This window comes from Anomalospiza imberbis, chromosome 12 (genome assembly GCF_031753505.1).
Source record: "Anomalospiza imberbis isolate Cuckoo-Finch-1a 21T00152 chromosome 12, ASM3175350v1, whole genome shotgun sequence".
In the NCBI taxonomy this organism is placed as follows: Eukaryota; Metazoa; Chordata; class Aves; order Passeriformes; family Viduidae; genus Anomalospiza; species Anomalospiza imberbis.
Window position 1 is genome coordinate 20324333 of NC_089692.1, and position 22785 is coordinate 20347117.

The following is a 22785-nucleotide window of genomic DNA, read 5'->3' on the forward strand; positions in this document are numbered from 1 at the left end:
GAATATTTCTCTGTCTGCTCTGGGGTGTCCTGACCCCCAGGGGAGCACTGACTTGGACCCTCATTCATGGAGAAAACTTCCAAAGCCTCAAGGTAAACTAGAAACCACAAAAGTGTGAAATAGATTGTAGAGAGTAGTGTAGTGTGTCACATGGGTGAGAAATTTGGGTTTTAGGATTTTTAGTATGTTAATAGATGGCTTCAAGATGGAGGATATAGGGCGTTGTCTCGAGTTCCTTTCTTCTTCCTCTTTCTTCTTGGGTTTGGGTGGTGTCTTGTAATTGGGTAGAAAAATCGGCATTGCTGGTCTTTAGGGCTCGGTTATTGGGTTAGAAAGGAAAATAATTTAGGTGTCACTTCTTAACTGGGTAGCTTAGTTTTTGATTATCTTTAAAAGGCCTCGTAACAAGAGATTGTTGGCCATTTTTGTGCTGCTTTTCCTGCACGCAGAGTCTGGTGCAGACAGTGTGCTGAAGTTTTGATAAGACAACAACAAACAAGGCTGAAGACCGAAAAAGTCCAGTGCGTCTGTGGTTCCTGACACAGACCTGCTCCAGGAGGGTCTCCCCTGCCAGGGGAGCCCCCAGGGAGTTGCCCAACTTGGGGCCCGCAAACTCACAACGGAAGGGCTAGAGTTGGAAGAAACCTTATGGATCATCCAACTCCACCCCTGCCAGGGGCTGGAACACCTTCTGCTATCCCAGGCTGCTCCAAGCCCCAGTGCCCGACCTGGCCTGGGGCACTGCCAGGCCTCCGGGGGCAGCCACAGCTGCTCTGGGCACCCTGTGCCAGGGCCTCATCGCTCTCAGGTCAGAAGGACTCCTCCCCGCTAGCGCACCTAGCCCCGCGCTGTGGCGGTGGAGGCCGTTTCCCCGTCCTGCGCCGTTCCTCCGCCCTCGGCCCAGTCCGCCCCGGCTCTCCGGGCGCTTTCTGCTCCCGCTCCCGACCTCCCCAAGATGGCGGCGGCCCCTCCCCTCACGCCCTCGCCGCCATGGCGGCCGGCGGCGGCCCCGCCCCTTCCCCTGCCCGCCGCAGCATGGCGGCGCTCCCTGACGGCGGGCCCGCCGCGGCGGGGCCGCGCCCGGAGCCGGGCCGTGTGGTGGAGGCGCTGGAGCTGCTGCTGGGGCCGCCCAGTGATGGCGACGGCGCTGCCGAGCCCGGCCCGGAGCCCGCCCTGTGCCCGGAGACGCTGCGCAGGAACGCGGCGGCGCTGGAGGAGCGGCTGTCACGGGCAGCGGGCTGGGCCGCGCTGCGCCAGCTCCGGGCGGCCGTGCTGTCCCGGGCGCCCGCGCTGGCGGCCGGGGCGGCGGGCGCGGAGCCGGGCTGGGCGGCGGCCTGCGGGCTGCTGGCGCTGCTGCTGTGCCTCAAGGAGCGCCTGGCCGCGCTCGCCGCCGCCCCCGCCATCCCCGCCGCCCCCGGGGCGCCGCCGCCGCCCGGCGCCGACACGCTGAGCGTGGGGCAGGAGCGGGCGGTGCGGCGGGCGCTGCGGGCCGCCGTGGGGCTGGGGCTGCTGCCGCACCTGCCGCCGGGGCTCGGGCCGGGGCTCGGGCCGGGGCCGGGGCTCGGGCCGCCGCCCGGCACCCGCGGGCCCCGGCTGTTCGCCGCCGTGGCCGCGCTGGTCGAGCTGGCCCGGCTGCCGGCCCTGGGCGCCCCGCTGCTCGCCCGGCACCTCCGTCTGCTCCTCTGCGGGCTCTGCGGGCTGGGACACGGCCCCGCCGCCCTCTGCCAGGTCCGTGCGACACTCGCACCCCGCGTCCCCGCTCCTCAGGCGGTCCCTGCCGTGTGCTGCCCTGTGCCCCTTGTGAGAGAAAGAACAGGAGGCACGGAGCCCGCCGAGGAGCTGCAGGGCACCGGCGCACCGTCGGGACCGGGGCTTCAGTGCCCAGCCAACCTGTTCTCAACAGCCCTGGTGTGTTTTGTTCCAGGGTGTTTCGGAAGCGGAGCGAGCGCAGTGCCGGGAAGCCCTGAGGGACATCCTGGACCGTGTTTACCAGCCGCTGGCGGTGCAGGAGCTGCTCGTCCTGCAGGGACAGCCCAAGCAGGTACCCGGGGCCATCCCCGGCACGGGGCTGTCAGGGTCTGTACCCCCGTGGCTCCCACACGCCGAGGATGCTGCTCTTCTGGCAATGTTCTTAAGCCTTAAAAACCAGTCCCCGAGCGCCGGTGAGGCTGCTGGGTGTGTGTCATTCCAGCCCTGCTGTGCAGGAGCAGGGCGTGGGTGTGTCAGGGACTGTCATCGCCGCACGTGCCACCTTGGCTTGGCACCCGCATCTGCCGTGCCCAGCCAAGCACAGCTCCTCCAAACCTCACCTTTCCCACTCGGGGGATGACACAGGGCACCTGCTGCTCTTTGGGGCTGTTCCAAAGCATCCTGAGGAGGAGGAGATGGGGAATCTCTTAAGTGTTGTTTTAGTGAAGCCCCCATGGGATAATGCCCTTAAAAGAATCATAGAATCACAGAATGGCTTGGCCTGGAAGGGAACTCAAAGTTCATCTCATTCCACACCCTATCATGGGCAGGGACAGTTTCCACTATCCCAGGTTGCTCCAAGCCCCATCCAGCATGGCTTTGGACACTTCCAGGGGTGGAATAGCATGCTAAGCAGCTGAGGGCTGACCTCTGTCATTAATTCCTGTGTTTCTTTATGCCAGTGGATGAAGCAGCAATTCAAAGCCTGTATCCTGTGCTCTCTGTCAGAGCATGGGCTGTTTGCCCAGAGGTGGGCTTGGCACAGGTGCGTGCAAGCACGCTCCTTACCTGCTCCTTTGCTCCCTTCCAGAGGTGTGCGAGCGCCGGGGCAGCTCCGGCCTGGCTGCGGCGGCTGTGCGGGCACCTGCTCTCCGAGAGGCTGCTGAGGCCTGGCGGGGTGCAGGCCGTGGTTCGGGGGGTCTTGGAGGGCACAGACGGTGAGTGGGGGGCTCTGGGTCCCAGCATCACAGATTCAGAGGTGTCTTGAGACAGTTCATCCCGTGAGAGGCCCAGAAGAGCAGAGCCACAAGAGCTGGATGTAGAGGCTGGCTTGTGCCAGGCTGAGGTGACATGGTGACACACAGACTTTGCCTCTGACTGTGCTGAGCTCCCAGACTGCTCTAATTTGGGATACATATATGTTAGAGGGCCATACTGAAAGGCTCCAAGCCTGTTTTGTGCCTCAATGGCATCCCACACTGTGTGTGTCCAGAGTGGGATCAGTCCTGGGGAGTGCCCTGTCCCAGTGCCAGTGTGGTGGGAGCTGTGGTGGGCACTGGGCTGTGAGAGCTGTAGGCACAGTGAGACCCATCCCATCCCCTGCGCTCCATGTCCTGCCAGGGAAGGAAGCTGTTGCTCTCCACAAGCTGAATCCTACAGGTTTTAGTGCCAAAATCTCACCTGGCCAACTCCAACCATCCAAGCACAACCTCTCCCCAACTTCTGGCTCACCCACCTGGCTGTAGGAGTTGTTTTCCATTATCAGAGCTCTTGCACAGCAATTTTCCCCTTTCTGTCCTTACGTTCATGTGTCTCCTGAAAGAGCAATAAAAGCTCAAAATCCAGTTTTTGGCTAGGAACACCTGGCTTCAGCCAGAGCTGTCCGTGGGTCGGAGCTGACCTGGGATTTCTGCTGCTGTCATAGGTGGTGCTGGTGCTGAAGCAGCAGCTCTGGACTGGAGGAAATGCGATGCAGTTGGGAAGATCCTGGCTGCCTGCCCACAGCAGTGCCTGTCCCTCGAGGACTACTACAGACAGGTGTGCCCCCAGGTAAGTCCCTCATCCCCTCTGCCAGGGAGTGCAGAGCCAGCTCTCAGCTTGGGGACTGCTGGGGCTCTTCCTTTTGCTTGAGTGTGGCCTCGCTCAAGCCAGGAGATATTTTTCTAGCAGTAGGACATTTCCACTCTTGAATTTTCCATGTTTTATTGAAATGCTGGATGATGATGTCTGCTCACATGAGGTACTTGACACTGTGCTACACAGAGCTCCATGTGTAGCTCTTAATTCTAGCCTTTGGCTCTGGGAGTGGGGCAGGCTCCTGGTTTGAGCCCAGAGAGGTATCCTGCGTGTGTGGGAAGGACACTGGCTCTTCCACGCATGGAATGTCATGCCAGCTGCCCAGCAAAGCAGCACGTGGGTGGCTCCTTGGTTGCTGCGAGGCGCCAGGCTGCCCCCTCTGAGGGGTTGCTGATCCTTGTTTCTTTTCCCTTGCAGATTCTGGACTTGCTGCACATCCAGGACAAAGTGGCAGCACGGCAGTTCCAGCGTGTGGCCACCACCACGCTGCTCACCATGGCCAGGGAGCAGCCACAGCTGGCAGAGAGGCACCTGCTCCAGCCCCTGCTGGCACCGCTCCGCCGCTGCTCCGAGGCCACAGGTACCTCCCTGGAATGGGGAAGGGTCTGGTTTTGCTCCTTACTGGTTTTTGTCATTCCATCTGAGTTTTCTCAGGCCAGCAGCCAGGCTGGGGAGTGTGGCAGCCCAGCTTTCTGTGCTGACCCTGTCAGTTTGTCTGGGTACACTGCATTTACCCCTACTTGAGTCCAGTCACTGCAGCGTGGGAGCTGAGCAGTTTGGCTCTGCCCCGTGCTCCTTGGGAACCTCTCCCAGTCTGACATCCTTGTTTTGGGCTTCCAGACGGAAGCTGTTGGTTCCCCACGCTGACCAGCAGCTCTCTGGGGAATCATCCATCATGGAGTTGTGGTCTGTGTTGATTTCCATGTCTCCTTGGGGGTTTACAACACTACAGCACAATTAGTATGGCTAATGAGGGCTGGTCTGTTCCCATGGGAAGGGAAGGGAGCTGTGGAAGTGCTTTTGGGTGCAGGGAATGGTGGGGCAGTTCTGCTGCTGGGGACTCTGAGCTGTTCTGGGGGGCTCATGTGTCTGCCCTTTTCTTTCAGAGCTGGCACTGGAGGATTTGACAGCAGGGGCTGTGCTGGTGCCAGAGGCAGAGCTGGGCAGCTGTGTGGAAGATGTGCTCAAGGTACTGTGTCTGCTTTGGGTGGGAAAAAGGGCTGGTTTGAGACCTGGTGAGCAGTTCAGTGCGTGTTGGGCCACACAAACCCAGTGTCTTCCTGCAGTCATGCTCAGTTGTCTGGTTTTCATCTGCAGGAGCACCCCAGCCTCCATATGGGCTGTGCCAGGGCCTCACCACCCTCACAGGGAAGGATTCCTTCCCAGTATCTCGTTCAACCCACCCTCTTGCAGTTGGAAGTTACTGCTTCTTGTCCTGTCACTCCAGGCCCTTGTCCAAAGCCCTCTCCAGCCCTCTTGGAGCCCCCTTAGGCACTGTAAGGAGCTCTAAGCTTTCCTTGGAGCACAGATCTTGGTTCTAGGCTTTGAGGGATTGGTGAGGTCCATCCTTGTGCTTCCTGTGAAGTATGAGTGTTTTTTGTAGAGGTCTCTCCTGTGACACCTCCCTCATAACTCCATTTCCTGCCATTCCCACCAGTAACCCCAGTGCCACACTGCAGGCTCCAGCAGCTTCCTGCTGCACCTTCCATCCCAGAAGGACATCTCCAGTCCAGGAATTCAAATTTCAGAAGCTGGTGACTTGCTTCCTGGCATGCCCCGGGGCAGGCTAAGCTCTTAAATGCTGGGATTGTTGTCTATTTTCCCAGTAATGATCTGTTGTAACTGGCTGGCAGGCAGAGACCAGTCTGAAGGGCTGCTCCCTCCCAGAACAGTGCTGGGGGGGTTGGGGTGAGTCCTTCCTTAATGGCAGAGCACTAGGGGCCTGACAGCAGCCAGATTAGTGAGGGGACCCCAGGTTTGAGGGGGGGTTTCTTGCCTAACAAGTGTCATTTGATGCTTAGTGAGAAACCATCCTTGGGGCTTCACCGGGAGGCTTTGTGTACACAAGGGTCTGGGGCGGAGGAATGGCTCCGTGGGGATTAGCACATGAAAACAGGTCTGTGTGCATCAATGGAGCAGGGCAGGGCCCTGTGGGGACCATTTCTCAGCCTCTTGGGAGGGTGCTGGGAGAGGTGGAGGGGAGGAGCAGGGCTCTGCAATCACCCCTGAGCCCCTATAGCCCTCCCCTCCGAGCCTCTACAGCCTCTACAACACCCCCTCGAGCCTCCACAGCATCCCCAGAGCCCCTGTAATACCCCCCTGAGCACCAACAACATTCCCAGAGCCTCTGCAGTCCCGCCCCCCACCCAGCCTGAGCAGCCCAGTGCCTCAGCTCAGCACCCACTAGCCCAGCTGCCCTGCTAGTGGCTGATCTCTGTGTTTGAGATTTACAGTAATTCAGTGGAGATTTGCTCATTCCAGGAGGCCTGTTGCATCCCTGAGTAAAGCAGGACCTTACTCCTAAGCAGCAGGCTTCACAAAAAGCTGCCTGCAACCTTCCTGTAGCTTGGAGCCCTGCGGTGGTTAAGCAAATTCTTGGAGAAAGATGGTACTGAAGGCGGGTTTTAATAGGGAATGTGGCATAATCAGGGAAGACAGCCTCCAGACTGAAGGAAGAGGCTGAGAGCCCTCCACCATCCTCCCTGATAGCTGCCCTGTGCACAGACGTGTTCCTGAACTCCCCTCTGCCCCGTGCAGGTGTTTGACTCCCCTCCCTGTGCCACTCTCTCCGTAGGTGTATGTGGTTGGGAATGACAGCTCGAGCCTGCTGCTGGGATCCTTACAGTCAGTCCTGGGAGTGGTGTTTTCCCTCTATTCCTTCGCCAAGCAGAATGTGTCATACTTACGGTAAGGGAGGGTTTGTACTCTGCTTCTGCTGGGGTTTCATCTGCTGGGCTCTGCCCACCTCCAGCAGCCACGCTCAGGGCACAGCCACAGCAGAGATCCACCTTCTCATCCCAAAGCACTCTCGTTCCAAGCAGGCAGTAACCACAGGCAGGGCACACGACCTCACTGGCAGCCCGTGCCCGAGGAAGCCGTTCTCTTGTTAGTTTTTGTCTTCCCCGAAGCCACAATGTTCTGTGTAGAGGCGAGCGTGCCCTCGGGAGCACAGGGTGGCTCTGCCAGGAGCAGGGATTGTGGTTGTCCGTGGATGGAGGTAGTGATGCTGGAAACTGGATGGAGGGATCTACAAATAGCATAAAAACTGGAAAAACAGTTTAAGCAGTGCCTCTTGGAAGTACAGGGATCTGGGAGTGATCTGGGATCACTCTCCTCTGGTACAATCAGGACCTGCCTCCTGGCAGCTGATCCCCCTGTACCATGCCCATACCATGACTGGTGTACAGTGGGAAGCACCACATGTGCCAGTCGTGGCAGGGACAGGGGTGACCAGGTGTTGGCTGTCTTCTCTCCTTGCTCCCCCCAGGCTTTCCCTAGAGTTAGGACCAGCCTGGTAAAAACATTCCTGGTGGGGTTACACAGTGCTCTGGTGATCCTGGCGTGTGGAGGCTTTCCCTAAAAGGTGTGTGTAGACACAGCCTCTGCTGTTTAATATTAAAGGCCTCGTTAATCACTTCAAAGAGCAGTGAGTGCCGTGACAAGTTGGTGGAACGTGCCAAGTTCACGCTGCTGCTGGGCCAGCAGTCGCTGCTTCCTTTCCTAAAGAATTTGGCAGGGATGACTAAACCCACAGCTGCCTGGAAGTGTTCGGGTTTCCAGACCCCTGGCACGGCCCAGTGTGGCTGCTTCACCTCATTAACCTGCTTCTTTCCTTGGCAGGGCTCCCCGTGCCACCTCAGTGCTCCCATCTCCTTCCTCCTCTCCCTTGGCACTGCCACCCAGCCCTTGTCACCTCAGCGTGAGGCACAGGCAGGGCGTGCCAAGGGTGTTCACAGTGCTTCCTTGCCAGCCTGAAGTGTGGAGGAACCCAAATCCTTCCATCTGGGAGCGCCAGAAGGGCAGGATGTGCTGCTGATTCCCTTAGAAACAGGCACAAATGCTTTCACTGCCAGAGCCAGGAGCTGGAGCATCCCAAGGAGAGCCCGTGGCAGCTCGGGAGCCCTCCAGTCGCGTCCCTCATCCCAAAACATGCAGGGAAGGTGCAGTGGGCAGAGCAGTGTCACCACTGGCTCCTTTCTCCTTGACAGCTCCCTGTGCCAGGACATCCTGCTGTGGTTCCTGGAGAAGGCAGAGCGGGAGCAGTCCCTGGCTGTGCTGGAAGGCCTGGCAGGGCTGAGCAGCCACGTGCCCACCCTACACCCACAGTGCCAGCTCCGTGTGGGCAGCGAGGGCGGTGCTGCCATCGTCGTGGAGGAAACCATCAGGTGAGTGCTGTGGGACAGTCCCTGGGTCACTCAGCACCCAGGGCTTTCCAGGGAAGCCTGGCAGAGAGCCTGGGCAAAGCCAGAGCCATCCCACAGGGTCTCATCCCTTCAAGCTCGGGCAGGTGACACTTCCATATAGCTCACAGAGCCAACACAGCCTCCAGGTTCCCTGGACATGGTGCAGAGCTCTGACTTCCAGCCCCAAAGAGCATCACGCTCCACCTGAGCATTGGTGTGCACTCTGCCCGTCTGCACAGTGTCTGGGAAGAGGATGTGCGTTTCTAATCTCAACAGCCCCCAAACTCAGCTTCCAACCTCCAGCCCGAGCCTGTCTGGTGACACAGTGAGCAGAGTCCCTCGGGCACAGGTGGCACAGTCACAGCACAGACGGTGGCAGTGCCAGCGTCGCGGAGCAGCCACAGAGCTCCTCTGGCGCGGGCAGATGGCCTCTAAGTGGAGGCAGAGCTGGCCATGCTGGGAATTAACTGCAGACTTTAGTCTCCAGCCATGCCAGCTGGGATGTCCTGCAGCAGGAGGCTGGGTTTAAAGAGAGGGGCTCTGAGCTGGCACGAGGGCCAGGGCAGCACTGTGGGGCAGGCAGAGGCACAGCTGTGCCCAGGGGTGTGCTGGGACCTGGGAGCACCTGCAGCAAAACCCCCACAAATACATTTGGTTTGGCTTCTTTTCAAGCTTTTCCTGACCTGAGTTAGAATTACAGGCTTTTTTGGATTGGAAAAGACATTGAAGCTCATCTTGTTCCACCCCATGCCATGGGCAGGGACAACTTCCACTATCTCAGGTTGCTCAAAGTCTAGTCCAACCTGGCCTGGGTCGCTTGCAAGGATGGGGCAGCCACAGCTGCTCTGGGAACCTGTGCCAGGGCCTCCCCACCCTCACAGTGAAGGATTCTTTCCCATTATCCCATCTAACTCACCTTCAGTCAGTGGGAAGCCATTCCCCCTTGTCCTGTCACTCCATGCCCTTACTCAAAGTCCCTCTCCAGCCTTTTTATAAACTCTCTTTAGGTGCTGGAGGACCAGAATTAGAAGCAGCTCTGCCTTGCTTAAACTGGGACTACTTTAAACTTGTTCCATACTGGCTCTGGCTCTGCCCATGCCCTTGCTGCCACGGCTCTGACCACTGCCTAACTTACCCAGCACTAATCCTGTTATTTATGGGCTCATGGTTTCTGTTAATGAGTGCAGGTTAGTTAATAAGCAGAGCCCAAATGCCCTGGGTGATGTTTGGCTCATCTGCCTCCAGGCTCTGCTGGGAAGTGCTGGGAAGGAAGGCTTCCAGGGAAATGCAGACTGGGATTTCACCGTGCCCTGGCGTCCGGGTGTCAGGGGGTTCTGGGTGTGTTTGTGTTGGTGACACAGTGACCTGTTCCAGCGATGAAGATGAGGCCCTGTACCAGAAGATCTCCTTGGAGCAGTGCCATGTGGAGAGCCTGGTGGAGCTCCTGTCCCACTGCCAGAAGAGTGGTCTGGCTGGAGACTTCTTCATCCACTGCCTGAAGGTGAGGGCAGCCATCGCCTGGTTGGGGCATACCTGCAGGAAGGGATTCCCTGGACAAGCAGAAGGCAGAGGGATCATCCCCCTGTGTGTTCTGGGGTATGGCATGTGCTGGAGCAGCCCTGTGTGCTGGGTGGGAAGCCAAGGAGTGGGAGCAGCCCTGTCCCTGAAGGGGTTAAACCTCATCCTCCCCCTGGGTTGTTCTAACTACAGGAGCACGTTTGAAGTGTGTTGGAGGCTGGGAATAATCCCTGTTGCTTCCTTGGCTCTAGAAGAGGGGCCCCATACCTGCTTCCTTTGATCTCAGTTGGAGCCCCCCATGGTTCCCTCCAGGCGTGGGTTGGCCTGGGATTCTGTGCCCCAGCCCATAGTCACAGGAGGGGATAGGGATGGGACACCCAGGAGCTGTGGACAGCTCTCAGAAACCTTCATCTACCAGCTGGAAGGTGGTGGTGGTGTGAGGAGTCATCTGGCATTCCTGGGCCGATGTTTAACCGCTGCCTCGCCGTGCCTGCGCTCCCTTCCCGGCAGGAGCTGACTCAGGTGGCTGCGGAGGACGAGGCGGCTCCAAACCCACCTGTGGAGCCTGGAGGGAGTTTGCTGGAGCTGGAGCAGTACCAGGCCAGGCAGGGGAGGAAGCTGCTGGTCCTGCAGCTGGTGGCCGCGCTGTGCGAGGGCGTATCTGACACCGTGTTCACTGACATTGTGCAGGTTGGTCGTGGCAAAGCCCGGGGGATCGGCTGAACACTGCCAGGAGCAAAGGCTGAAGGAGTTGGGATTGCTCTGCCTGGGGAGGAGGAGGGTCCAGAGTGACCTTTAGAGAAACTTCCAGTCCTTAAAGGAGCTTCAAGAGAGCTGGAGAGGGACGTTTACAAGGGCCTGGAGTGACAGGACAAAGGGGAATGGCTTCCTCCTGACAGAGGGCAGGGTTAGAAGGGGTGCAGTGAAGAAATTCCTCCCTGTGAGGGTGGTGATGCCCTGGCACAGGTTGCCCAGAGAAGCTGTAGCTGTGCCATTCCTGGAAGTACCCAAGGCCAGGTTGGATGGGAGCAACCTGGCTGACATAACTGTGCTCCTACATTCATGAATGGGCAGTGTCAAATTTATTAAATATTGTAATTTCAAAGGCCACTGGTGCCCCTTGACCCTGGTCCCAAAAAGGATTTTTAAAATCTTTCCCCCTGAGCCTGCCCTGGATGGGGTCAGTCGGGAAGGCAGCTGGACACCGAGGGCAGCGTGGCATTCCCTTCTGGGTCCCCTGCAGATCCGGTGGCTTTGAACTTCCTCATCCTGTGTTTTATTGCTGTGTTTCCCCCAGTGCCCCAGCCATGCCAGCTCCCTGTGCTGCCATGGGCAGGGGCGGTCGGCTCAGGCAGGTTTCCTCACGTTTCCTTCGGGACAAAGGAGCCTTTGTGTGCTCAGCAGCAGAGGGGACACAGCCAGCAGCGCTTTGTCCCCACCTGCCTCCCATCACACCCACCCGCCGGGCCGGAAAGTCGCGGTGGGAAACGGGGAAGGGTTTTGCCAGGATTCAGGGTCCAGCCGGGAGTCTGGGATGAAAACCCACCACCAAAGAAATCCAGACAAAAAATCCATTATCCTTCTGCCTGGGGTTGTGTTTCAGCGAGGCCCCGGGCTGGGACAGGGACAGGCTTTGAGCAGGTTCTGCAGAGTGGGGTTCCCTGGGGTGTTTGGGGGCCCTAATGGGGTGGGAGCAAGTGGGATCCATCCTTCCAAAGCTGGAGCCCAGGAGCAGCAGCTGCTGTGGCCCCCCCAGCTGCACGTTTATTTTATTTACGTATTCTCCTCCATAACCAAGGTCAACTTGATTTCCTCACTGCACCAAGGATTCTCTCCTCCTGCCTGAGACACAACTGTGCCCCAGTGTTTTATTTTTCATTTTTTCGCTCCCACTTTAAAATGGTTTTTTTCCTAGATTATTTTCTTAAGTTTTCATTTTTCTCGGTTGCAATCTACTGTTATTTATTCACAATTTTCCATTTTTTTAATATTAAATATAACTTCAACCCCTCCAGCTTGTGTGTCACTGTGTTGTGAGAGCAAATATTCCAATTTTTTTTACTTACCTGCTGTTTGATGGAATTTCTTCTTTGGAATAATTATCCCAGCAGGTACCTGAGCCTTTTATGCAGCGTTTTCCAAAGCCTTTTTCCACAGCCTCCCTCCTTGCTTAAGGGATGTGCTTAAGGAATCTGGCAGCTGAGGAGGAAATGCTGCCTGCACCCAGTGCCCCGGGGGTGGAAGTTTGGAACTTGGTGCAAGAGGACCTTGTTGTCCTCATACTTTGTTTTCTGAAATAGGAACACAATAGTTCCTCCTTTGTTGCAACACACCTCTTTGGTAGGAGTGACCCTGATACAAACCCTTCCCAGGCTTGTCTAGGAGAAGATAAGGCATGGAGAACATAAACTCCCTATTTTCAGGATCTGTTAGGAAGGCAGGAAGTCTGTGGGATCAAAGGTGTTGGTGCCAAGTGTGGAGAAGGCTAATGCCAACCAGGCAGGATCGTTACATGTGGAATAAAAATATTGTGGGAAAAATCCCAAAGTAAGTGAGAACACAGGAAATGGCTCAGCTGGAGTGTCAGCTGTGCAGGGTAAGGGAGAGGCTGGTATGGAGAATTGTACACAGGGGCTGGAGCTCCTTGGCTCTGGGATTTCCAAGCCTTTACCTAGGGCAATTGCATACAGACCCACCTTGAGCTTCCCTCTGAGACTGTCCCAGTTGCCTTCCCAGCTTCCGTCCCATGGTGGAACCAGGCAGGAGGCAGAGATGGAGCTGGGATCCCTCTGTTCCTCCAGCCCCAGGGGAGCTTCTGCTGCTGAGAGACCCCACCAGTTTGACCATCACCTTGTCCCAGTTGTGGATGTGACTTGGCTGAGCCCACACTAGGGTTGGGGGAGCAGCAACAGGAGGAAAATGGGAAGGGTTTCACAGAATTACAGAATCATGGAATATTCTGAATTAGAAGGGACCCACCGGGATCATTGAGTCCAACTGCTGGCCCTGCACAGACACCCCAGCAATCCCACCCTGTGCGTCGCTGAGAGCGGTGTCTGAATGCTATGGACGTGTGCTGGAGAGCTGCGTGGGATGGGGGGCTCGTTTGTGTGGAGTTGTGCTGAGAGCTGCGTGGATTGGGGGGGCTCGTTTGTGTGGAATTCTGCTGGAGAGCTGCGTGGATTGGGGGGCTCGTTTGTGTGGAATTGTGCTGGAGAGCTGTGTGGATTGGAAGGCTCGTTTGTGTGGAATTGTGCTGGAGAGCTGCGTGGATTGGGGGGGCTCGTTTGTGTGGAATTGTGCTGGAGAGCTGCCTGGATATGGGGGGGCTCGTTTGTGTGGAATTGTGCTGGAGAGCTGCGTGGATTGGGGGGCTCGTTGGTGTGGAATTGTGCTGGAGAGCTGCGTGGATTGGGGGGGCTCGTTTGTGTGGAATTGTGCTGGAGAGCTGCGTGGATTGGGGGGGCTCGTTTGTGTGGAGTTGTGCTGGAGAGCTGTGTGGATTGGGGGGGCTCGTTTGTGTGGAATTGTGCTGGAGAGCTGCGTGGATTGGGGGGGCTCGTTTGTGTGGAGTTGTGCTGGAGAGCTGTGTGGATTGGGGGGGGCTCGGCTGGGCGCAGAGGCAGCGGGAGCTGCGGGGAGCTGCCCGGGGGTGTCCCTGCTGCTGACGGCTGTTCCCTTGGCAGGTGCAGGAGTTCCTGGCGGCCGTGCTGCAGCGGGCCTGCGCCCACCCTGCGCGGGGCCCCGGCGCGGCGGCCGAGGCGCAGACCCTCGCCATGGCCATGGGGCTCGTGGCTGCCGTGCTCGGCGGGGCCGTCCAGGTGAGGGGCGAAGCCGGGTGGGTGTGGAGCGGGGGGCTGGCGCTGCCATGCCCGGCCGAGGGTGCCCTGGCTCGGGGTCCCTGCTCAGTTGCAGCCTGTAGATAGATTTGGAGACATAGATATAATTTTTTAACTTGGGGCAGTGCCAGGGTGCTGACCAAGGATTCAATCAGAGCAGGGCACCCCCAAGAGCCCAATTAACTAATTTATAATCTCTCCTAAAAAGGCACTGACACAGCAGTGCAGTCACATACAGCATCTTTAAATACCAGCACCCTCTGCATCCCCACACGGTCACAGACTCTGGCTGCAGAGCATTGTGAACTTCCGATGTGGGCTGTACCCTTGAAAATCCCCTTACACTTTTATATTTACATTTTATACATATTTATACTGCTATTTATATCTCTCAGTTACCTTGTAATACATATATATATGTGTGTATATATATATATGAGCTCTGTGTCACTCAGTGGAGCTGCCATGGGGAGCAATGGCACATCCATTAACGTGCTGCCATCAACTGAGCTGCTGGGGTTGTTTCATCCCTGGATTTGCCCTAAGGAAGATCCGGCTGTTAACAGGAGAAAGATCATTTATTGTCTCTTACTGCTAAATTTCTAATACTGGGAAAAGAACTGTAGTTGAAGAGAAGTTAAAGCCAGAGTCTTGTGGCTGCAGTGGGCCCCTCCCAGGCAAGTTCCTGCTCCCACTTTTGCGTTAATGGGAGTGATATAATTTGGGAAATGGAATGTGAAAGGTTTTGGAAGCAGTTGCAGAGCTGTTTGGGTTTCAGCAGGCGAGGCGTTTTATGCAGTCATCCAGAATCTCTGCTAAAGCACCCTTTTTCAGGCCTCACATCCCAGATTTTAGCAGTTAAATCCAGATTAGGGCAAGAGCTTCTCCAGCTCAGGACAGGTTATGGCTGCTGTGCTGGGAGCGTCCTTCCAGGCAGGACTGATGGCAAGTCTGGCACAGTGCTGGTGGGAGGGATGTCCCTGGCTTGGTCCCCATACTCAGACATTGCTGTTCTTCAGGTTCATGCGCTTCCCATCTTCTCCCGTGGCTGCTGCCAGGGCTGGGATTGCCGCTGGACCAAGGGGAGCTCGTGGTGCCTGGAGTGCAGCTCCCAAGCTGGGGATGGGGCTCTGGGGCTCCTTACCCCCATGCCCACCCTCCTGGGAGCATCCCAGGGATTGAACCCTCGTTACATTGCTGCCAGCGCTGCTCCTCTCCCTCCACAGCTCAAGTCCAGCGATTTTGCGGTGCTGAAGCGGCTGGTGCCGCTGCTGGAGGAGCTGTCCCGCACCTACCCTGAGCCCCTCACCCAGGAGCTGGCCTCGGACCTGCGCATCGCCATCTGCACCCACGGCGCCTGTTCCCCCGGCACGGTGGGCGCCGCTGCCGACGGCGTGCTGGGCAGGAAGCCGGGCACGGCAGCGCAGAGCCCTGCTGGCAGAGCCCCCAGCCCCCCAGCGCCGCGGCACGGACACGGCAGCCCCTCGGCTCACGGGGAGAGGAGCAAGGAGCAGAGCACGTGCCGTGAGCCCAGTGCCTCTCCAGCCCCACGTGCCGACAGCCTGACCCCGGCTGGGCTCCAGGAGCTGCTGGTGTCAGCCTACGACCCCCAGCCCCCCAGCCGGGCAGCTGCCCTGCGCCGCCTCGCCAGCCTGGTCACCCAGCGGGATCCAGAGGCAATTCGGCTTCAGGAAAAGCTGCTGCAGGTAGCGGGCTCCTGCTGCGGTGCCTGTCCCTTGCCTTGGTCCCTGTCCCCTGCTGTGTCCCCCACCAGCAGAGCTGGCGCTCAACAGGCCATCAGCCTGGAGATGGTCACGGTTATTGGAGTCCTCTGGCCTTGCTGGCCCAGCCCAGGGTCCCTGCTGATGGCACTTTCCTTCCTTCCAGGTGTTCCTGGAGAATGTGCAGCACGAGGATGCCTTTGTCTACCTCTCAGCCATCCAAGGTGAGCAGTGCCTGTCGGGGCGAGTGCCAGCCCTTTGTCAGGGAAGGTTTTGTGCTGTGGAGGCTCTGCACCCTGGGAGTGAAAAGCTGGAGCGGCATGGCCAGGCTGAGGGCTCGGCATCTCCTGCCCTCCCAGACTGTGGCTTTGTGTTGTTCCATCAAGTCTGGGGCCACGTGTGGGCTCTATGCCAAATTCCTGAAGCTGGAGACTTCATCCCCCAGTTATTCTTACTCCCTGGAGCTGGTCACCATCCCTGTGCCAGGTCTGTGCCACAGGTAACAGCAGTTCCAGTACAGCGTGGGCACAGCCCTGGCACCCATGGAGGGGTCTGTTCAGCTGAGGCTGGCAGAGGAGCAGGACATGGGGGATCCGCTGGTGCTCCCTCAGGGCTCTGCCAAGGTGGCAGCTCCTGAGTACTCACACCCCTTTCCCAGGAAACCCTCGGGTCAGTGCTTGCCCCAGCACGCTCGGCGCAGCCCCACAGCACCGGGCTGCCCGTGGGATCTGCAGGCAGGTGCTTCCGCACTGGTGATGCCTGTGTTCTCTGTGACAATGGGTGGCCACGGTCCCCTGGGTTCCGTGGAGGGGACGTGCCGTTCCCTTGGCCCACAGCGATGCTGGCACCGCTGCCGTTGGGTTGGTAACCTTTGGCAGCAGCTGGGAAAGGAGTTCATGCTGTGCTTCCCGCTGCCTGTACGGTCTTGAGAGGGATGGGTCTGTCCTTGCCCCCGGCTGGAGCACAAAGGCTGTAACCGTCCCGGTGATTAATGCCGGTGCAGCTGCCGTGCGTTTGGTGATTAACCCTGATGCGGTTCCTTGCAGCACTGACTCACCTGGCCCGTGGCAGCGGCACCTGTGCCATGCCGAGCCGTGCCGTGCCAAGCACAGGGCTGGGGGCCATGCCAGACAGGTCCCCATATCCCGCTTGCTCCCCGTCACAGCAGCAGGGCCGGGGCTGCACCAGTGGTTGTGGCACCGCTGGGTTTCATGGAGCCGGACTCCAGTGATGTATTCCTGATGTGCTGGCCATCACACCTGGAATCCTGGGGTCAGTTTTGGGCCCCTCGTGACAAGACAGTCATTGAGGGGCTGGAGTGTGTTCAGGGGAGGGCATTTGAGCTGGGGAAGGGTCTGATCCCTGCATCTGGGATCTCATCTCTCATCAACCCCAGGGAGATGCAGTGGGCATGCAGCACGCACTGGCTCCTGCTCCCAGCCTGGGCCAGGTAAATCCAGCAGGGACAGAGACTGGCACCGTGTGCTGATGGCTCAGAACTGGGAGCAGTGACCAGACCCTGTGCCCAAGCACTGGCTGCAGTTCCCAGCTGCCCCCAGTGCAGCAAGTCCTCACTGGATCAAAGGGCATCACACAGCAGCAGTGAGTGGACACCTGCTGCCAACTGCTAAATTACTGATTTTCCAGTTTTTCTTCCCTCCAGGCATTGCCCTGCTCTCCAGTGAGTATCCAGAGCAGATTCTGCCTGTCCTGCTGGCACAGTACGAGTGCCCAGCACAGGGCACAGAGGACACCATGGCCGCTGTCACCAGGATGAAGCTGGGCGAGGTGCTGATGCGTGTCACCCGCGCACTGGGTGAGTCCACGGCCGTGGGCATGGCACTGCCTGCTGCCAGCAGCCACGGCACCAGTTGGCCTCACCATTACCAGGGGCAAAGCCCACAGGGGACTTTTGTTGTCGGAAGGTGGGAAGGGTCTGAAAGCCAAAGAGAAGCTGGCTGGGGTTTGCCAGCAGCAGGAGCAGGATGATGGGTCCTGCCAGCAGCCCACCATCCCCTCGGTCAGCAGCACCGAGCTTGGAGACTGCTGGGAAGCGCCCGGACACGCCGGGCTCAGAGGCAGAAGCTGGATGATGCCTTTCTGGCATCTGCTGTTGGGACACGTCCTAAAATGCCTTGCCTGACTCTGTGGAGGAGGCCTGGCCAGCGGGAGCGCACAGCTGGAGCTGTACACGGCCAGGGAGGTGGCAGCAGTGCTGGGGCAGCCAGGCAGAGCTCCCTGGTCACCGGGTGGGCACTGTGTGTCTTGGCTGGGGATGCCCCTGAAGAGCCAGGACCCCCTGAACCCCAGGACTGTGATTCTCTTGTGGCCTGTGCCACATTCCCTGGCACCGGTGGCATCCCTGGGCTCTGCCAGCTGTGGCATCAGTGCCTGGCTGTGCCACCATCCGTCCTCGCTGCTGGGATGGGTACAGGGCATCCCACTGTGTCCCGTGGGGCTCAGACCCCCTCAGTCCCAGACCTCCCCGGGCGATGTCCGTGTGTCTGGTTGCCCTTGGCAGCTGCCCTGGGGATGGTGGCACATCCTGCACCGCGCTCTCCCCGCTCGCCGTGGTGCCGCTGCCGCGGGCAGCTGCTCCTGCACGTCCCGGCTCGCCGGCATATTTATAGAACAAATTGCACCAAGTTGTTTCTGTTGCAAAGCTTCAGCATCTGAGAGCAAGGATTTATCCAGCACTTCCAGGATCGCTCCACAGCTCTCTGTGGCTCTGAGCTCTCCTGCTCTGCCAAGAGACTACCATGCCTCCCTCCTGCCCTGTGCCCATCCCTGTTTTCTGTCCCACTGGAGTGGCTTTCCCTATCTAGGAGGGGAAAAGAAGTGTTGCATGCCCGTTCTGTAGCCATCTGGCACAGAGGCTGGTGCACTGCTGGCTTTGGAGGGGATCCCACTCGGATCACCCTGCACTGCTCATGCTGCTGTGATTCCAAGTCCTGGGATGCGGGCACAGAGCATGATGCATTCCCAGCAAGCCCTTGGCATCACAGCACTGCCCTGTGCTCCCCCACCCTGTGCCAGCCCCCAGCCCTGAGCCCCCACGTGCAGAGTGATGGGGGGCTCCCACTGCCCCCAAGCATCATTCCTGTCTCCACACCCTGGGGCATCCCAAGGCATCCACCCCACTGCCTCCATCTGCTGCCGGACACCATTGTCCAAGGAGTTTCTGGAGCTTGAGAGAGCTGGAAAAACACAGAACTCACAGGCCAGCTGGCCTTCTGGAGCGTTCTTTCCAGCCCTCAAGGCTCTGCCCGGTAGGAGCTGTGTCCACAACGGTGGGGCACACAGCTGCTCAGCTCCTGTGGGATGGCCACACTCCCGGGATGGTTGTGGATGCTGAGCACGGGTGTGAGCTCTCATTAGCAGCTCACACATCCACAACACCTCTGCGTGCTAATTGGGCCAGGAGATTGGGTCTGGATGGTGTTGGAATTTGAGATTCACACTGGGTGTGTTTGCAGGACTGTGACTAGCCCCATGGGAGGACTGGAACGTGCCAAAGAGCCCCAAGTGCTGTGCCATGGTGTGTGTGCTGAGGGGCACAGGCCACGCTCCAGATGTTGCATCCAGCTCTTCAGTGGTGCTGCAAGGCAGATGCCAAAACCATCTGTTCCCAAAGGAGCCAGGGCTTTGGCAGGAAGGGTGGGCCTTTCCATGCTGGTGACACACAGCTCTGCTCTCCCTTGCAGGGGACATGGTGTTCCAGCACCGCGAGCCGCTGATCCGGGCCTTCCTGCGGGGTGCCCGGGACCCCGACAGTGCCCTGAGGGCCAGCAGCCTCTCCAACCTGGGCGAGCTCTGCCAGCACCTCGGCTTCCAGCTGGGCTCCATCATCCAGGAGGTACCGGCTCCATCCTTCCCCTGACCCTGCCTGGGGAGCATGGGGCCTCTCCTTAACCAGCGCATTTGTTAGCACATGGTTGGGCTGCCAGGACACGGAAATGGGACGTTTCCATATGGAAACGGGACATTTCCATAAGGGACATGAGTGATAATTGCTGATATTGTGGAGTATAAAAGTCATGGGGCCTGAAGCAAATACTAGGGAGGTTCTAGCCCTGATTTTTAGGTACTCCACTCGTGGCAGCCATTGCCAGAGGAGACCTGGGGGCACAAGTGGTGCCTGCCAGAGACACCTCCCGCTTAATGACACCTTGTTACTCTCCTGTTATCTTAATTATCACTATTGGTATCATCAGTATCATGGAGCTGGCCCTCACCCACCCCGGCTGCAGGCTGTGGGTGAGATGCAGCTTCAGGAGCTGCTGGGAGATCCCAGTGGGGCGAGCCCCACTCCCAGGGGCCCAGCAGCCCTGGAGGCGATGGGTCTGTGCCCCGAGGGAGCCAGAGCTTCACACCCCCCACACCCCCGGTGCTCCTGGAGTGAGACATCGTGGGTTTGGCACTCGGGCTGCTCCCCTCAGTTCCCGCTCGGCACCAGTGGATCCCGGCAGTTGATGTGATGCCAGTGAGCCACACGCTGCTATTTTGGGAAGGTGCGAGCTCTGCTAATTCTCCCGGCTGTCACTGCCGGGATTTAATTATTCCTTTGGCTCTGCCTGATTTTTATACAACTCTTATAGAGCTTCCTGAGGCATCCATGTGCCGCCTGGCCCTGCTGGGAGCTGCTCAGAGCGCGCACCCAGCAGGGCACGAGGGTCCCATCCTCATCATCCTCATTCTTGGGACATTGCCAGCACATCAGTGGCTGCTCCGATGGGATCCCCTGCATCTCTCAGTCCCTGATGATGCCCCCTGCCCTGGCCCCACAGGTCACCTGCTGTGTGACTGCCGTAGCCCGGACGGACCCCGAGGCTGAAGTGCGAAGAGCCGCTGTGCACGTGGTGGTGCTGCTGCTGCGGGGGCTGAGTGAGAAGGTCACTGAGGTGGGTCAGCCCCTGCTTGTCCCTGGGGCAGGGACAGCCCCCAAGGGGCTCCTGGCCATACCTTGGGGAGGGCCCGTGCTCCGTAGGGGCTGCAGGGCTCGTTCCCAAGCGGCTTCCAGGGAAAGTCCCCAGGGACTGAGATGCCCAGTTTGGATATGCCCCACTAAAGGGTTCCCTCATCCCACTAAAGGGATGCTGGGGAAGGGGGGCTTTGTGGGGGCGTCCCTCTGAGCTGCTGGGCTGTGCCATGGGCAGTGCCATGCCATGCTGGGGGCAGTGCCAGCTCTTGGGAGCTGTGGGAGTTGTTCATCGCTGATTTGACTTGGAAATGCCCGGTTTTTCCACCACTGTGGTCTCCCTCCGCAGTTCCCAGTAACGAGCGTGTTGGGACTCAGCTCCCGTGGGGGAAACAGCCAGTTCCCCACGGGAATCCCCACAGCTGGGATCCCGGCATGCCCCGGTGCCCCTGGGCTGAAGGATCACCACAATATGCTGCTGGCATGTGGGGAAACTGAGTCACGGGGGGCCGAGGCTGCGGCCGGCGGTGGCGGTGGTCGATGCCAGGGTGTCCTGGCACCGGCAGTGCCGGGGGAAGGGGCAGCCCCGCGCCTGCCGGGGCTCGCCGAGGGGCGGTGCTGACGCTGGCCCTGCCCGCTGCGCCGTGCCCAGGTGCTGCGGGACGTGCTGCGGGACCTGTACCGCCTGCTGAAGCACGTGGCCACGGCCGAGTGCGACACCGCGACGGTGCTGCACGCACAGCTGGCGCTGGAGGAGCTGGACACGGCCATGAGGAGGGTCCTGTTCCCCCCGCAGACACTGGAGAAGAAGATCGTGGTGCTGCCATAGTGGGGTTGAGCCCGTGGAAATGAACGGCTCCTGCTCTGGGGTCAGGGCCAGCGGCTCCCCGAGGGAAGGGCTTGCCGTGCCCTCCAGGATGCCGCCGGCGGTGTCGGATGGGAGGGGAGCCTCGCTGGGACGAGGTGTGGGATTAAACAGAGACGTGCTCAGCCCTGTGTCCGTGACGTCTGTGGGGCCACGCGAAGCTCACGGGTGCCATCATGGTCGTGTCCCAGACCCTGTGTCCTGTGGGAGGGTGGGCATCAACCCCAGGGTGAGCCCTGAGTTGGGCAAGCAGCTGGCAGGGCCAGTGCTTCAGGCTCCCTTTGGCTAGGCAGCACCAAATGTGTGGCTGTCCCCGAGGGGAGTCAGGAGGGAGGGGGGCTCTGCTGTCTGCACCCCCAGAGTGGAATTTGTGGCCCCTCCTTGGCACTGTACTCACACCACAAGAATGCTGAAGAGTCCGGGGGCTCCCTCACCACAGGGTCTGAGGACGGGCCCCTCTGGTGCGGCACCAAGAGCCCTTCCATGGTGAGGAGGGGCTAAGAGACCCAGCAGGGTACCTGGCTGGGACCACCACTCACCACTATGTGCTCAGGGATACCCCAACATCAGAGTCACCTCCTCCCTCCAGGCAGGGCACTCCCCATGAGTGCTGGAGCGCCACGGGCCCCATTCCTGCTCTGGGAGCTGCTGCACACCCACAGTGTGGGGGGAGCAGAGTTCTCAGGCACCCAGCTTGGTGGCCCCCTGGCTCCGGGCAGCCCAGCCCCACCATGCACAGCCCCAGGAGCCCATTTCCCAGCTGCCCTGTGTCCTGCCAAATGTGGGGCGTCCGGCACCCCATTTCCCTGCAAGGCTGGGAGTCCTGGCCATGTCCCCACCCGGGCTGCTCCTGCTGCAGGGATCCCCTTTCCAGCTCCTGGTGCTTGGAGTCTCCGAGCCCAATCCCAGCATTACCTCACACCCAGCTCCCAGCACAGCAGGACGTGGCTGGAGTGAGAAACCCAAAAGTGCTGAATTTGAGCCCCGAGTCGGGGCTGTGCCTCCTAGAGACTCAGAATGGCCCGTGCAGGAGCTGGTTGTCCCCTGCCATCAGGCCGGCACAGGGACAAGGTGCTGCTGTCCCCGGGATGACCCTGGTCCTGCCCGGGCACCCACCAGCCACGGGGACAGGGTGACACGGGTGGCTTATGCCACGGGGGACACGGTGGCACAGGAAGGTGACACGTGGGTGTCATGAGAAGGGTCCCAAGAGCGGGGCGGGGGGAGATGGAGCGGCCGGTTCCTGTCCCTCCCCGGTCACTGGTTTGGGGGTGACACCTTCCCAGTGCCTCCCCCCACCCCGAGCGCGTGCCGGGGGTCCCTGGGGCTGGCTCCGCGCCCTGCCCGCACCTGATGCCGGTGCCGGGTGATGGTGATGCCGGTTCCGGTGCAGCACCAGAGCCGCTGCCGGTGCTGCCGGTATGGCAGCTGTGCCATGATGTCTGTGATGGTGTCAGTGCCGGTGCAGCACTGGTGCTGCTGATGCCGGTGCCGCCGGTGCCGGTCATCACTCCCGCAGTGCGGGGCTGGGGCCGGTGCCAGGTACTGCCGGTGCGGGGCGGGTTCCCGGGGGTTGCGGGCGGAGCTGGAGCCGGTGCCGGTGCTGGTGCCGGTGCCGGGGGCGGTGCCGGCGGTGCCGGTGCCGGTGCCGGGCGGGGCCCCCGCGGGCTGCGGGCGGTGCCGGCCCCGCCGCGGTATAAAGGGGCCGCACGGGCCGGGCCGGGCGCACAGCGGCGGCGGGTGGGGAGCGGCGGCA

At 59.7% G+C, this 22785-nt stretch overlaps 1 protein-coding gene across 1 annotated transcript; it reads left to right on the forward strand.

Moving 5' to 3' along the window:
* The first annotated feature begins 990 nt into the window (after positions 1 to 990).
* Positions 991 to 21154, forward strand: TANGO6 (transport and golgi organization 6 homolog). The gene is made up of 17 exons (XM_068202779.1): positions 991 to 1728; positions 1925 to 2041; positions 2780 to 2906; positions 3614 to 3738; positions 4183 to 4345; positions 4872 to 4954; positions 6560 to 6672; positions 7974 to 8150; positions 9543 to 9669; positions 10197 to 10376; positions 13373 to 13507; positions 14752 to 15231; positions 15413 to 15470; positions 16910 to 17062; positions 18951 to 19102; positions 20034 to 20147; positions 20817 to 21154. Exons 1-17 carry the CDS (start codon positions 991 to 993, stop codon positions 20991 to 20993), a joined length of 3219 nt encoding a protein of 1072 aa, XP_068058880.1. The 3' UTR covers positions 20994 to 21154.
* Positions 21155 to 22785: the final 1631 nt, after the last annotated feature.

Coding starts and splice junctions, on each gene's coding strand:
- TANGO6 (XM_068202779.1), top strand. CDS start 991: ATGGCGGCCGGCGGCGGCCCCGCCCCTTCCCCTGCCCGCCGCAGCATG. Junction 2,042..2,779: donor TGCAGGGACAGCCCAAGCAG/GTACCCGGGGCC, acceptor GCTCCCTTCCAG/AGGTGTGCGAGCGCCGGGGC. Junction 15,232..15,412: donor TTCAGGAAAAGCTGCTGCAG/GTAGCGGGCTCC, acceptor CCTTCCTTCCAG/GTGTTCCTGGAGAATGTGCA.